The sequence below is a fragment of the Myiozetetes cayanensis genome, unplaced genomic scaffold, assembly GCF_022539395.1.
Source record: "Myiozetetes cayanensis isolate MyiCay16 unplaced genomic scaffold, myiCay2020 scf19, whole genome shotgun sequence".
Lineage (NCBI taxonomy): Eukaryota > Metazoa > Chordata > Aves > Passeriformes > Tyrannidae > Myiozetetes > Myiozetetes cayanensis.
In genome coordinates, this window is record NW_026087400.1 from 9,803,855 (window position 1) to 9,819,032 (window position 15,178).

At 46.3% G+C, this 15,178-nt stretch overlaps 1 protein-coding gene across 2 annotated transcripts; it reads left to right on the plus strand.

Annotated features, from left to right (window-relative positions):
• The first annotated feature begins 2,684 nt into the window (after nucleotides 1-2,684).
• Nucleotides 2,685-13,458, plus strand: KCNG1 (potassium voltage-gated channel modifier subfamily G member 1). Of its 2 annotated transcripts, none has more exons than XM_050313805.1 (4): nucleotides 2,685-2,970; nucleotides 7,027-7,141; nucleotides 8,395-9,199; nucleotides 9,678-13,458. In XM_050313805.1, the coding sequence occupies exons 3-4, from the start codon at nucleotides 8,441-8,443 to the stop codon at nucleotides 10,446-10,448; spliced, it is 1,530 nt and encodes a 509-aa protein (XP_050169762.1). In that variant the 5' UTR covers nucleotides 2,685-2,970; nucleotides 7,027-7,141; nucleotides 8,395-8,440; the 3' UTR covers nucleotides 10,449-13,458. The 2 variants fall into 2 exon arrangements, with proteins under 2 accessions (XP_050169762.1, XP_050169763.1); XM_050313806.1 differs by having other exon boundaries at nucleotides 8,398-9,199.
• The last annotated feature ends 1,720 nt before the right edge of the window (nucleotides 13,459-15,178 follow it).

The window sequence follows — 15,178 nt, forward strand, 5'->3', positions numbered from 1 at the left end:
CTCCAGGTGGTAATGAGATCCTGATCCAAACAGGTGTGATTTTGTAAAAAACCCTGCATTAATCATATGCGGTAGTAATGAGTTCTCTTTTTGTGCCTCTTCCTGGAAGGATCCGTGTATCCTGATGGGCAACCAGGAATCAGTGAAATGTGGGCTGGTAAATGAAGGTCACTGGGAGTCTTCCCTGCCCCAGGCATGCCACAGCCAGTCCTGAGAGCTGCCTGTCTAATCTGTTCTTTAAATCTTCACTGAACAGATTTACAGCCTCCCGAGATTCCAGCTACTAGCACGATAATCGTTTTGTCTTGTTTGTTTGTTTTTTCCTCCTGATATCTAAAGTAACCTCCCTAATGCACTTTAGTAAATTGCTTTTTATCCCGTTGGTTGTGGTCACAGAATAAGTGTTTACTGTCATCTTTATAAATGTGTTTATACGTTTGAAGGCAGTTTCCATGTCCTTATATTGTGTTTTCTTTCCAGATGAAATAAAAAATTCCAGCTTTCCTCACAGCTTACATTTCTAAGCCTCTTACACTTTCGGCTGCTATTCTCCTATGTGGTTTGCCTACATCTTTCTTTAAGAGTGAGTGTAATGCTTGAAACTGGATAGAGTGCTCCAGCCAAGCCTGGCTGGTGCTAAATGGAACAGAAATAACGCCCTCTGATGTCTTACAGCTGATCCTCCTGCTACGAGAGCTCGGAGCAGCACGGCTGCTCTGCAGCACTGCTCAGGCTGCGAGCCGCTCCAGTGCCGAGATTCTCCTCTGCAGTGTTCTTGCCTAACTAATAGCCCTCGTCTGACATGGGATATCCCTTCCTTGTGGCACACTACAGAATTCTTTCTCCTAGAATTTCAATGTGTGGAGTTCGGACAGGCTCTGCAGTGTTATCAGAGTCATTTTAAACCTCAGCCCTGCACTCCGTGCTGGAGTCACAGCAAATGTAGTAAAAGTGCCCTCCATTCTATCACCCAAGTTGTTACAGAAAACTGACCAAAACTGTTCCCAGATTATTCCCTGGGAGAACCTATTTGATATGTCCTTCCTCTTCGACAGCAAAGACTTTTAAACACAGGCTTTCATCAACAAGATTATTACAGACTGTCACACAAAAGCCAAAACTCTCGTTCATGGCACTGTGGTCAGTAAAACCAGTCACCTCCCTGCTGCAGATAAAGGCTGAGAGCCTGCTAAGAAACCTTTCTAAAGTCAAGTACAAATCATATGCAATATCAGGGAGAAGCAGCCCAAGCTGACAGCCCATCGCTGACAGCCCTCTACACAACTGCTGTTCAACAGCTATGGCTCAGGAATATCAGCACGACTGTTTCTGTGTGCCCACACGATTCTGAACCACAGTCCAATTTAGTTTAGGAAAAAAAAAAAAAGAGGTATTTTGCTAAAATTACCATAGTATAGATTTTTCATTTGTATTGCCATGGCAACAAAGGACCTTGCCTGAAATGAGACCCCGCAGTGCTCCGGGTGAGGTGCACAATGCCCACAGTGAGAGACACCCCTCGCCCCACCGAGCTTAGAGGTGACTGTCACCGTCCTGCACGGAGGTGCAGATCACCGCAGGAAATTCCATCCAGTAGCAGTGCCTCGGCAGGGAAGAGAAATCAGATCCCAAAAGTATCGCGGTCTCCGCAACCACAGGGGACAACAGCAAACGGGATGGGAATAGTTCGTGCTTTATAGTGTGTGACAGACCTTGAGCTGCTGGTGACTCCTTAACCCTGGCACCAAGATTTAACTCACTGCCTTAAATCCACACAGAGTAACTTCCACCCGGACGACAAACAAATTTCATTAAAAAGTAGAGATACGGAATACTCCCCAAATCTCTGACAATGAATCAGGGTGTTAATTGCCGCTGGACGCTGCAAGGGTGCCTCTAGAATAAAGCACAGGTTTGGCTCTCCTGGAGCCACTGCTGTGGATCGGGGGGAGAGCCGTGACACGATTTATGCTTTACTGGACCCCTGCAATCCCCTTTCCTCAACCAGCAATCACAATTTCCCCGGAACGGGCGAAGCCGCAGAAGTTTTCGCGAGGCTGCCCAGCCCGGGACGCCACCTGTGCGCAGCCGGGGCTCCCCGAGCGGGGCCGGGGCGGCGGGGGCTCCTCCCGGCCCGGCCCGGGGCTCCTCCTCGGCGCCGGGAGCTCCTCCTCCTCCTCCCCCGGCCCCGCCGGCCGGTCCGTGCGGAGCTGCGGGTTCCGCGGCCGTTCCTCGCCATGCAGGGGGCCGGGGCTGCGCCGGTGCCCGCCCGGGCCGCCCGCCCCGCCACCGCCACCGCTGCCGCCGCCGCTCCCGGCCCCGCCGCCCGCCCCGCCCGGCGCAGCGGAGGCGCAGCGCGGTAGCGCGGCCGGTGCCGACCTAGCCCCGGGGCGGCCGCGCTCGCTGCCCGTGCCCGGCGAGCGGGCAACTCGCAGGCAAGTTTCCGGGGAACTTTTCTCCCAGGAGCGGCGCGGGGCCGCGGGGCCGAGGGCATCGCACGGCCCGGCCGGGGGGGTGCGGGACGCGGGTGCGCTGGACGGCGATGCTAGGGATGGGGATGCTCGGGACGGGGATGCTCGGGACGGGGATACGCGAGACGGGAGCCCCCGGAGCGGGGAGCGCGGCGGGAGGGACGGGAGGGGTCCCTGCACGGGTTGTAGCAACAGGTTCTCTCCCGCCGCAGGGATGGAAGAGAGGGACCGTCCGCCCGCGCCGTCATTCCCTGCCGGAGCCGCGCTGGCTGCGCCGCCAGCAGCGGGAGCGGGGCTGCCCGGGACCGCCCGGCTCGTTCCTGCCCTGCCCCGGCCCCGCCGCGGAGGAGGCTGACGGCGCTCCAGGCTCATCCATCGGGCTCCGTTCGTGCTGCTCGGGCTTCCCCTTCCCAGCTCTCCCGCTCCACGGGTCCTGTGTCTGCACAGCGCAGGATGGAGGCTTGTGTTTCCAATTTCTTCTGCTTTGCCTAATCTGAAGGTCCTTTCTAGCTTTAATTTTAAAATAATTAAGAGATGTCTTTTATGTTGATCTATTTACTGACTTCTGCTCGTTGGTGACTGACACATCAAGTGAACTATTCTTGATAGGCAATGTCTTTCTAGCAGACTTTTTTCATTGGAAAAGACTTGGGGGGGGGGGAAGGACAGGATAGGCATGAAATAACTCTTCCATGACTACATATCTTCATTTCAGTGGCAAAATATTTACCTATATAAATAATTATAAAATCATTTATTTTTAAAAGATATGTTTAAGGAATTGTTTTGAATGTGACTTGCTAAAATTTGTTGACATAAATATGTTTCACAGCAGAAGAGTAAATACAGTTATTACTCCTAATGTATTTCAGAACATTCTCCTGGGGATATAAGTTATCTGCAAAGTTATTTCACTTCTGATTATTATCAGTAGAATAAGGTTCAGCTCCATAAAACCAAACAGTGAGTAACATATTTGACATAATTCAGTTTGTCAGTTGTCATAAGATGCCATAACTGTCCAGCTCAAGGTGAGCAATACAGAGATAGCAGGACGTTTTTCCAGCTTATCTGCTTTTCAGGAGAATTTTGTTTCCTATTATACATTGACCTTTTTAAGCTTTACTTTGATTTGGCTGAAGTGCACTTTGCAAGCAGAGCTGAAGTTTGAGATCTGTTCTTAGGCTGAAAAGAGCTGCATGAGTGTGGCTTGGAGTATGTCAGGAGGTACCTGAGGGTGATACAGCACAGCAATCCTGTGTCAGGAGAGAGCTGAATGTACCAGTGCTGGGAATACTGCCTGGTTAACTAAGGAAAGGCTACAGGAGGAAGGATCACTGAACTGTAAAGGAGTTTCTTATGAAATTCTCTCAAAAAAATCACTATATTCATATTCAACCTGCACCAAAATCTGAAACTTTTCTCTTTTTTTTTTATTTAAACTTAATTTACAAATGGTAAAAAGCAACAGAGATGAGTTCCAGGCACTGGAATTGATAGAAGAGTCTAGTGGGGCGAGTTCTGCATCTTCCTTGCATGCTTGTTTTCATCCAGGCACAACTTTGAATTGTCTGCACCACGGAGCAGAGCAGGACTCCTTGCAGGAGCTCTGATTACATCAGAGATGCACTGCAGAATTCAAAATACTGCAGAGGACACTGGGGGGGGAAACGACACTTGCAGTGGAATTTTAGCATGTTACTCATGAGTTCTATTTCTTTCCCTCAGAAGGGCATCTTTAATAATTCTTTTCCCATTGCCTGGGAGTCTGGCATCCTTCCTGAATTTCAGCTGCAAGTCAGGGCAGTACAGATTTCTAATTTGATTTCTTCAGCAGGCATAATGGATATCATCTTGTGCAGGACAGATTTTTGAAAATATGTTCTATCTTGCTTTTCCCATGCACAACACCCCACTCCGGTCACCAAGAGCCCTTTCCACAGCGAGTCATTCCCGTAGGTTCCGGGAGCCAGAACAGTTACCAGGGTTGTATAATGTAGTGAGAAACATTTCTTGCCCCAGTAAGCTTACAAACAAAATAGGAAAAGACGCTCGGATAGAAGAGATTTGCCCCAGCTGAGAACACATTATCAGCTAGGGGAGCCAGAAAGCTGACTGGGCTTCAGGAACTCCCAAGCATTCCAAGGGCAGAATGCTGCCTCAGACAAAGAAGGATTTTACCATTGGGCCTTAACCAGAGCAGAGCAGGGGATTTTACTATTCCAGCATATCCTTGAAGTTCGTCTTGTTTAATTGCTGGGAAAATTGTTGCTATAGGCCAATGTGTTTGTGTGACCTTATATTACAGTGTGTTCTCTTTAATCCTTAACACATCTCTTATCAGCTGTCCCCAGTGTCACCAGGCTGCAACTTAGGAAGAAAATATTTTGCTTGAGTTTTAAGCTCAATAGCAAAAAAAAACCCTTCCATGAATTAGATCTCTCCCATCTTAAAGCAGTACTGACCATCATTCTGTGGAGGCACCTTCCAAAGGAAAACAACAGACAGAGAAATGTATGCGTTTATTTTTCTCCTTCCTCCGTCCCTTCAACTTTTTATTGTCCTTTATTTCCTCCTACTCTTCCCCCATAGATCTGATGCTACGTGTATCTGAGGCAAAGAACATGTAAATAACCCGTGGAGGGCGCCAGCTCCTACGTGGGATCTGTAGGCTTGCCAGCTCTGGTTATGGAAAAGGAAGGAACCACCTTTTATCCCTGCAGTCACTCAGTGTGTCACACAGGGGATTAATTTGTCCAATTTATTGTCTTGCACAGGTCGAGAAGCTGAGAGCAAGGAAAGAAATTCTTTTTCTTTGCTCTGTTGTTTCCCAGTTGCTGCCTCGGGGTTGCAGTGTGTGTTTGACACACAGAGAACATCTACATTCCCCTCTCCCCATTTCTTCCCATTGTGTCAACAGTGGATGCGGTGGGAGATCAAACCAGTGACAGAGATGAGCTGCCTCCTCATTTTTCCTGGCTGAGATTCAAAGGATAAATTGTTGCTAACCAACATCATCTGGCATTGCAGAAGGAAAAATGGTTAACAGCTCCCATTTATCCATGGTGTTATATCAGTCCTCATGTTTATTCTCATTGGGCCAGCCCTGCCTCAGACATGGTTGGGACAGAGGGGAAAATGCCTGTTTCCAAATAAAACGACAGTTGCTCTTAGAGAAGGAGCCCTACATAAACAGACATCAGGTTTTCCCTATTTTCCCACATCAAACCTATAGCTTGATTTGCAGGGGCATTACTGCTGATCTCATCTTGGGGATGCTTTAACAGGAGACCAGCTCTGAGGTCATTGGGAATGCTTCACTGATGGATTGTACGGCAGGATAATTGCAAGTTAAACTGCTCGTCTGTTCCATGAGCTCTAGTTAGCACTGTCTGTGCCAGCTCTCCCTCTCTTCAGATCCCTTCATTTATCCAAGTCCTGCAGCTTGTCCAGTGGGCAATGCCAGAGTGCCATCACCTGTCATGAACTCCACTGATGATTCCAGTATTGGCTAGAATTTCTTGGAATGTGGCTTTTTAATACAAGTATGTTTTGTGTTAATGTTCTTCCTAAAAAACAGACTTTCAGGTCAGCAGACCTTCCCTTCAGTCTTTCTTGAGGCAAGAGAGAGACTGAAATCCATGGGAAGCTGATTTGAGTGCAGGCCTGCAGGGTTTTGTCACTGGTTGCACCCACAGTTACTTCCACAGGAGCTTCAGAACCTCCATCCTCTGTGGAGGGGATTTCCAGAGTCACAACTCTGCAGCAAAGACAGAGCAACTCAGCAGCACAAGCCAGTGAGGAGGATAAGGCACTGTGAGCTAAACACAGTTCAGAGTTTGGCATGGAGAACAGCTGTGCTCAGGTCACTGTCAGTAGTTACAGAGACCTCACTTTGTGACACCAGTGAGGTGACAAAGCTCAGCTCTTTGCTTACCTCAGGCCAGAAAATGGTACCACGGCTCTTGAGAGATCTGAATCATGCCTTGTCCATGCTTGTATATTCCTGTAGGCTTCCTTGTCCATGTGCCCTAAAGGTAAGTAAATGAATGATTTCCTTTTAGTAATAGATAGGATTACATGTCATCAGGGTGGACTGGCTTCAAATTGACAGAGAGCGGTTTTAGATGAGATATCAGGAAGAAATTCTTCCCTGCAAGGGTGGTGGGGCACAGGTTGCCCAGAGAAGCTGTGGCTGCCCCATCCCTGGAAGTGTCCCAGGCCAGGTTGGACGGGGCTTGGAGCAACCTGGGATAGTGGAAGGTGTCCCTTCCAACCCAAGCCATTCCATGATCCTATCCAGGTGAAGAATCAGGAAATACCACTCCATCCAAAGCTGACCTGGGTCCACCTGTTTGTAAACAGTGTCTAAGGAGCTGCTCTGTTGAGCTTAACCCCTCTTGGAAGTTTAGGAGCAGGACTGAGGGAGTGTTTCATTGAAAGCAGCATTGTAAGTCCCATTGCAGCAAGGAGAGCCCGTTGCTCTTAAACTGAATTGCAGCTGTGGTTTGAGCCCTTTGGTGCTGTGTATTCATGGGTTTTTCTTCTCCAATAGGTATGTGCCACTCCTGGTGTGGTTTATAAAGCCCAGCTTCTGAGAAGGAGGGTTCTGTGGTTGAGGAAGTGGCCCTGGCAGGGGGTGTATCCCCAGGGTGTGCAGCCAAGGGGAGGTAAGTGCAGCCAGGGAAAGAACAGAACTGAACTGCTACTGAAGCCAGTCAAGTGTAATATTTATTCCTTTCCTGTGAACTCGAGGCTAGAAAGTCAAAATACTGGTGCATAACTAATACCTATTTATTGTAAAGTCTACTTAGTAAATAAATACCCTTATCAAGTGAAGCCCAGCAATTCCACGAAGCTGTAGCTGAGTGTGCAGATGGAAGGTCTTGGAGCAGCGCTGCACAACCCTCCTGTGGAGGGGCAGGTTCCAGGCTGACTTTACAAATGCAGTGAGTTAGGGAGGCCAAAAGTTTAGCATTCCCAGCTCCTGTTTTTTATACCCTTTTGAACTCTGTTCACTTCATTCAATAGGCTCTACGCCAGTGTTGTGTGAGCAGAATTTGAAAGGGATTTTCCAAGTTGTCGTTAGAATTTTTCAGTTTCTCACAATCAGAGGTGAAGGCACCGTGGCTCTCAGGTGCTGATCAACCTCTTGGAAGGACAGAGGCCTATTGCTGCATATGGAGCGTCTGCTATAACTGAAATAATACCCAAAGTTTGGGTAGAAATCATGTATTTCTTTGCAATCTTTTGTAAATGAGGCTGTAAAAGGGAGTTCCCATGTCATTAAATGTGTATAAACTCTATACAAACATTTATGTTATCACCAACACAAGTGGGCTTTTTCCCCCCAGATAGTTTCCATGTGGCCTTTTAGAAATTAGTTTTGTACTAAGTGTTTTTTATAAGTGTGTATTTACTCAACTACAACATAAGTGACTTCTGATTCTTTCAATATACTTCTTGGGTACTAAAATACTCAAGATTTTTATGTGTAATACTTAAATAAAAATATACAAGTTCCTTTTCTACAAAGCACACTTGAACTGTGTTCTCATGTGACACTGTCATAATTTTCATACCTCCGTTCTGAACCAGAAATATCCTGCCACATGGAGGAACTATTCCTGCTTCCCTCTCTATCTCCTGGGAACTGAGACCTCTCTATGTGAGACAGGAGAAGGTTCCCAGTGTGACAAATATGCTGAGCAGAGCTCCTGGACATGAGAGCAGCCCTTGATGGACAAACCAGCTGGACAAACCCAGCCTTCCTAGAAAGGTCTTCTGACCGCACTCAGCCACTGCTGTTTTCTTCCCAGTTGTTTTTATCATCCATAAGTGTTTTTTGAGCTCAAATAACTATATTTGCTCAAAACTCAAAACCAACCTCTTGTTTACTCACCCCATGTGGTTTTTGTTCCAGAAGACACTTGCAGAAGCATCGAAGGGATGTAAAGTTGTCTTCCAAGATGACTCTGATGCCTGGAGAAAATTCCGACTATGACTATAGTGCCCTGAGCTGTACTTCGGATACTTCCTTCAACCACACATTCTTCCCAGAGTCAGAAACCCTCAAGGGAGTCTTTTACCAAAGAGCCAGGCTAATTCCCCCTCAGGAGGATCTCCTCAAAGGCTTTCACCCCGACGACAGGAAGCACCACATCATTATAAACGTGGGGGGCATAAAGTACCTGCTCCCCTGGACCACACTCGATGAATTCCCACTGACACGTCTGGGACAACTGAAATTCTGTAATAATTTTGATGACATTCTCAACATCTGTGATGACTACGATGTGACTTGCAATGAATTCTTTTTCGACCGCAACCCGGGGGCGTTCAGGACAATCCTGACCTTCCTGCGGGTCGGAAAACTTCGGCTCCTGCGTGAGATGTGTGCGCTGTCTTTCCAAGAGGAGCTGCTCTACTGGGGGATTGAGGAAGACAACTTGGACTGGTGTTGTAAAAGGAGATATCTGCAAAAAATGGAGGAGCTCACAGAGATAAATGAACGGGAGGATGACCTCCTAGAAAATGAAACAACAGGTGAAACAGTAGAGGAGACAAAAATCGGTTTGTGCATGAAAAAGTTGCAAGACATGGTGGAAAGGCCCCAGTCTGGCCTTCCTGGAAAGGTGTTTGCGTGTTTGTCTGTTTTGTTTGTAACTATTACAGCAGTGAACTTATCCATCAGCACCATGCCTGACCTGAGGGAGGAGGAGGAAAAGGTAAGTTGGCTTTTCAGGATGGAAAATGGTATGTGCTGGGAAGAGCAGAGCAAGTACAACGTCTGAGGATATTGATTTCAATGGGGATTTTACAGCTGTCCTTAGAGGGGGAAAAATATCACGAAGAGTATTTGAAATCTTATATGACTGTTCAATTACTTGTGAGCACATCCAGTTCTATGTCCAAAGAAAATTTTGTTAGTGTACAACTGAGTCTTGCCTTGTTAGGCTCTTCGTGTTTGCAATTTAGAAAGCTTGAAATTCCCAAGCAGTACCTTCTGTGGAATAAGTAGTTCCTTTCTAAGTTTTGCATATAACTTGTTCCAAATTGTCAGTGTGTTTCCCCATAGCAACAGCTCCAATTCCTTTAATATTTTGGGTTTAAGAAAACCCACACAGAAACCTCTCTTCCTGTCACCGCACCAACTAAAATAGTTATTACCCAGTGCCGGTTACAAACTCCTCCTCTTTCCTGCAGGGTGAGTGTTCCCAGATGTGCTACAATATTTTCATTGTGGAGTCTGTGTGTGTGGCGTGGTTTTCCCTGGAGTTCCTGCTGAGGTTCATCCAGGCCAAGAGTAAGTTTGCGTTCCTGCGGCGGCCGCTGACGCTGATCGACATAATCGCCATCCTGCCCTACTACATCACGCTGCTGGTGGACACCACCTCGGTGGGCTCCAAGAAGCCCAGCTCTGGGAACATCTACCTGGACAAGGTGGGGCTGGTGCTGCGGATCCTGCGGGCGCTGCGGATCCTGTACGTGATGCGGCTGGCGCGGCACTCGCTGGGGCTGCAGACCCTGGGCCTCACCGCCCGCCGCTGCACCCGCGAGTTCGGGCTCCTGCTGCTCTTCCTGTGCGTGGCCATCGCGCTGTTCGCGCCCCTGCTCTACGTGGTGGAGAACGAGATGGCAGATTCCCAGGAGTTCACCAGCATCCCCGCCTGCTACTGGTGGGCTGTCATCACCATGACCACCGTGGGCTACGGGGACATGGTGCCCAGGAGCATCCCCGGGCAGGTGGTGGCCCTGAGCAGCATCCTGAGTGGCATCCTCCTCATGGCATTCCCCGTCACCTCCATCTTCCACACCTTCTCACGCTCCTATCTGGAGCTGAAGCAAGAACAGGAAAGAATAATGTACAGGAGAGCACAGTTCTTACTGAAAGCCAAGTCTCAGATGAGCAATGAGTCACAAGGGAGTGAGGTTTTATTCACCACTCTCTCTTCTGAGACCAGGGACAATGAATGAAATTTAAGTTACTATTTCTCCTGCTGTCGAGTAGTTTTGTTGTATCGGATTCCATCTTTTAATTTGCTTTGGAAACATTTTACAAGGGTAACCCTCACACTAAAATGAAGAAAAGGAGCTATAGCCAGGAACTGATGTGATTTAAGAGGTCTGTTATTATGCTGTTCTTTCCTCCCCCCCCTCCCAGTATAATGTATAGGACAGATCTTGCACTGAGATCATGCAGTGGGATTTAAGGAATTAAAAGATCCCTGACAAGAAAAATAAGAAGAACATCATATAATTAAGTACTTGACAGGCTGTTTTGCCATTTGTAACAGACATTTTTCCAACCGAATCACAATGTATATAATCATTAAACAGGCTGCCATTTCTCTTGTTCTTCTTGTATATAAATAATGTAAATACAACAAAATTAATGGCTAAATTCTCTCCCAGTAACACGCCTTGGAGCATAATGGAAATAACCACAGATGTTTGTCCCATTGTGCTTTTAAAAAAGCATCAAGATTTGTCACTCACAACAGAACCACCTATTTCTCTGCAAGTCAGCCCTAAACACAGCAGAAAAGAGGGATCAAGCTGTTTATAGCATAACCTTGCTAAAGACGTAAATACTTAGAGCTCCCCAGCTTCAAAATTTAATTGACATTACAGCATTGATTCCTTGCCATCGAATGCAGCATTCCCAGGAACAAAGCCTTGGAGTTTTGTAGCACTTAATATTATTATCAAGAGGTGAGTAGCTGCGAATGTGATGCAATATGCATGAGGAGATGCCAGCCCTCCCTACCATCTGTCCCAGGTTTCACTGTACCTCAGCTCTGGAAGGGAACTCAGAGAGGGCATTTTCCAGGGGACCCCCCCCACCAGCGCTGGGCAAATCCATGCTGGGCTCCCATTCCCACTGAGCACTTGGTTCTGTAAAAGGAGCAGAAAATATGTGGTCGTGGGAAGTTGCCAGTGAGGAAAAAAAAAACCAAAATATCATTTGAGTCATGGAGTGGGGTGCACTGACAGCTTTATCCTGTCCTCAATCAGGAGGAACTCAAGGCTTCATTAACTCTACCTTTGCCATCCTTACACACGTGGTAGGAATGGAGAAAATTTTAAACAAGGCATGAAAAAACAATTAAGGTCCTAAACCACAACCACATATTCGTGAGCCCCGGGGCTGTCTTGGTCCAGGTTCTGCTGAAGCTGGGGGGGAATAAATGGGTCATGAGATGCTCAAGTTTCTCTGCAGGTTGATGACAGACCCCTCCTCCCCATTTATTTTAGAGGGAATGGTACTGGCTTGGTAACAGCTCAGGAGAAAAACTCCAGAACTTAAAAAAAATTAATTTAATCCACTGATTGTATTTCATGTGTGCTTAGAAGTAGAGGAAAGCTAATCTGAAGAGTTTCACCTTTTTCCCCCCTCTTTTTATCAAATTTACGTATTAGCAGGTTAAGATTTGGGGAATTTAGAAGTTCCTATCACACTGACCAATGCTTCTCTATCTTGATTTTCAGAAATGCTATTTCTTATTGGCAGTTCTAGAAATGCCAGAATGCAGGATGGCTTTATGATTTAAATTAAGGACACAAACACTGTCCTTTCAAAAAAAGTAAAATTAGTTTCTCAGCCTGTGCTGTTTGGCCAAGCCCACACTATGCTGATTTTCTTTTCAAGTATCTTTTAAAATACAATTCGAAGGCGTTCTGATACGCTTGTTCCTGAAGGATAATTCCAAAAGTTTTTAAAATGCACTTTTCAAATAATTAGGACTCCAGCCTGTGGTAGGGAAATGTGCCTATGGAACATTACTGCGGAGCGCTAAAATATCCAGCCTAAACTCTTGGCAATTAATTCTGTGCCAAAGCTACAAATGAACCAGCTTTTCACTCTTCTTCTTCGGCTTTAATTAGAGTTGGACAAAAAACAGGAACATCGTGACAAGAAAGGGACACGTTTTCCATTTTATCCCCATTTTTTTAAATTTCAGAACTGTTTGATCATCTGTGGCATTGGCTGCAGCACAAGTGCTATACATCTTCTACCTTGGTGTCAGCATTCGTTATAAAAAGAACTGGTAATTAGATTGGTCCTGTGAGCAACAGTTGCTTATCTAAGAATGTGTTTGACAGGCTGAGCCATAAATAAGAAGCTGTAAGTGAATATAAGGAGAAATCAAGACTTACCAAATAAAACCCAAGCTCATTTCCATGTTCTGCTAGTTAATAAATGCTGTAGGGCCATCCATTTTTCTCAATGTCTTTACAGTAAGGCTCCTTTGTTTCATGTATCACTTTAAATTTTTTTATCCCCAAACCAAAGGTTGACTCCCTTGTCCAGGAAAAAAAAAAAAATTAAAAATATCACCCTGGAGTTGGGTGTTGGTTGAGCAAAACTGTGAAAGCATCTTGCCTGTTGCAAGTTCTGCCTAAGCCAGGGACAAATAAGCTGCGAGGATGTACCTACCCTGTGTAATTTTGTACTTGGCAACAGCTCCTTGTAAGGATATGGCCATGTTTTACTCTGAATCACTGTAACAAACCTGGCTGTGTTTTGCAGGAGGCAATACAGACTGGAGTCCTTATGCTAAATAAATCCAGCTAGAAGAGAACAACATTAGTATGAAACCCACACTCTGTTCCAGCTTTTCTGGGAAGGCTGAGGGTCTCGGATGATTATGCCTCTTTACAGTATAGTATCTGAATTTTTAGCCAGATTCATGAAAATTGTGGCTTGACTCAAAAGCTGCCTGTTCTGAGAGCTCCCCAGTCAGCTATCACTCCTTTTTGGCATTTTAGCAGCATGTGCAGCCCACAGGGCAGTTGCAATAAAGCCACGTTGTGCTTTCCTGACGTGGGAGGGTTATTGGGGTGCCTCGACAGCAGCGATGTCTGTGACAGCGACAGGCACTGCTCTGGTACTGCCCTCTGTATGCTCAGTACATGTACAGAATGAACCCCACAGCAGGAGCTGTGCTAGTGTGGATTAATAAAGTCTTGGGCTCTCCTTGCATTTTCATGTGCTTCTTGTGAGACACAAAGCCTGTCACACCTGCTGAAGGGGTGTGACAACGCGGGGTCACTGTGGGAGGGGAGTGGAGCTGAGGGAGGACTGGGGCTCTGAGTGTTTCTGACTGTGACAGAAAACATTTACTAGCAAAGAAAATTAATCTCACTGTAGAAAAATCAAGGTACCAAGACTGTATAGGGAAACCTCTTCCATGCACATCGTCCCAAGAATCACAATCACGGTTCATTGGGATGTAACTTTAAACTCTTTTAAGCATTTAACCAAAGGATCTAACAGATTCTGAAGAGAACAGGAAGGATCCGAGAAGACTGAGAAAGAAAAATCCCTGTTGAAACCAGAATTTCCAGGTAAGGTGGTACACTGAGTGACTTTCTCTGAAATCTTTCCCCTTCCACCCTTCTCCTTCCTCAAAACCAGCACAAATCCCTTGGTGGGGCAACACTGAGAATTTAAGGCAGAGCCACACAGCTTCTCTAGTGGTACATCAAAGAACAGCATCTACAGGGTGAGCAGAGTGTCAACCCTGTCAAAGGATCTCAACCCCCACTGGGAGACATACTGTCCTCTCTCCTTTTTGACTTCTAATGGAGAGAGCCCAGAATGAACCAGATCCCTAATTCAGGTGTTACTTTAAAAGTCCAGTGTTAGGATAGATGGAGTATGAAACTGTACAGAACCACCACGTGATTTATGCTTTCCACACCTCATTCACTGCATGTGGGGAACCAAGGAGTGGGAAGAATCCGAATGCAGAGAGGTCAAGTTGTTCTTTTTCAGGGTCAGTCAGAAACAGTAACACAGCAGCAAATACAACAGCTCTGGGCAGCTCATGCCTGGCTGCAAACCAGTTCTGTTCCGTACAATTACTGATTAGTCTTGCTTGGATAAGAAAAAAGACCAAGTTAAAATCAGAGGAAAGGGACAGATACTTCTTATAACTGTGCATGTTCTGCCTTGTGACACAGAGTGTAAGTCCTTAGGACAGGATCCCTTGTTTGGTGGTTGTCGGTCACTATGGAAAATCACACCCCACAAATAAAGATAAATTTCTACACCACTGGTAAAGTCAAGGGGAATTTTACCTGTACTACCAGACTGAAGTTTGGCCTATTAATTGCTAACAATAAAACTGGTCCTTTCCCCCTTTTTGCTCATTTTTTGTCATTTTCCAGCATCTCACATCGCCTGAAATACTCCATAGAAATCACTAATGAGATGGAGGATGTTATTAGCTCTCAGCCTGCCAGAAGCACGGTGAGGAAACTGCAGGATCAGAATATCAGGGGATCTTCTGCCCTCTTCAGCAGGTCTTTCACTTCCCCTTTGCCTGCGGGAACTAATCCAGAAGCAAATGTCACTTGAACAGAAATAAAGTTCTGCCGTAACTGCAACCACAGCAGGCCAATTAGGGTAATTAGAGCATATTTGCTACACTTGATAAATATTCATTCGTTATCCCTGCAGCCCTTGTGACAGGAGTCGAAGAGCCTTGTGCATCTCCAGAGTCAGGCAGTTACAAACACGTGTAACTGTGTCAGGGAGAGGGCTCAGCTCCTCCTTTGTCAGGTACCCTCGTTAACGACGCGGCTTTGTGGCCGTTCTTAATTACGGTCGTAATTTGATTCCTACATCCATTGTGGGTCCAGAAAAACAGGGCTGTAAACTACAGTAATTAGCCTGCTCGAGTGACTGATCTGGAATG

Coding starts and splice junctions, on each gene's coding strand:
- KCNG1 (XM_050313805.1), top strand. CDS start 8,441: ATGACTCTGATGCCTGGAGAAAATTCCGACTATGACTATAGTGCCCTG. Junction 9,200..9,677: donor TGAGGGAGGAGGAGGAAAAG/GTAAGTTGGCTT, acceptor TCTTTCCTGCAG/GGTGAGTGTTCCCAGATGTG.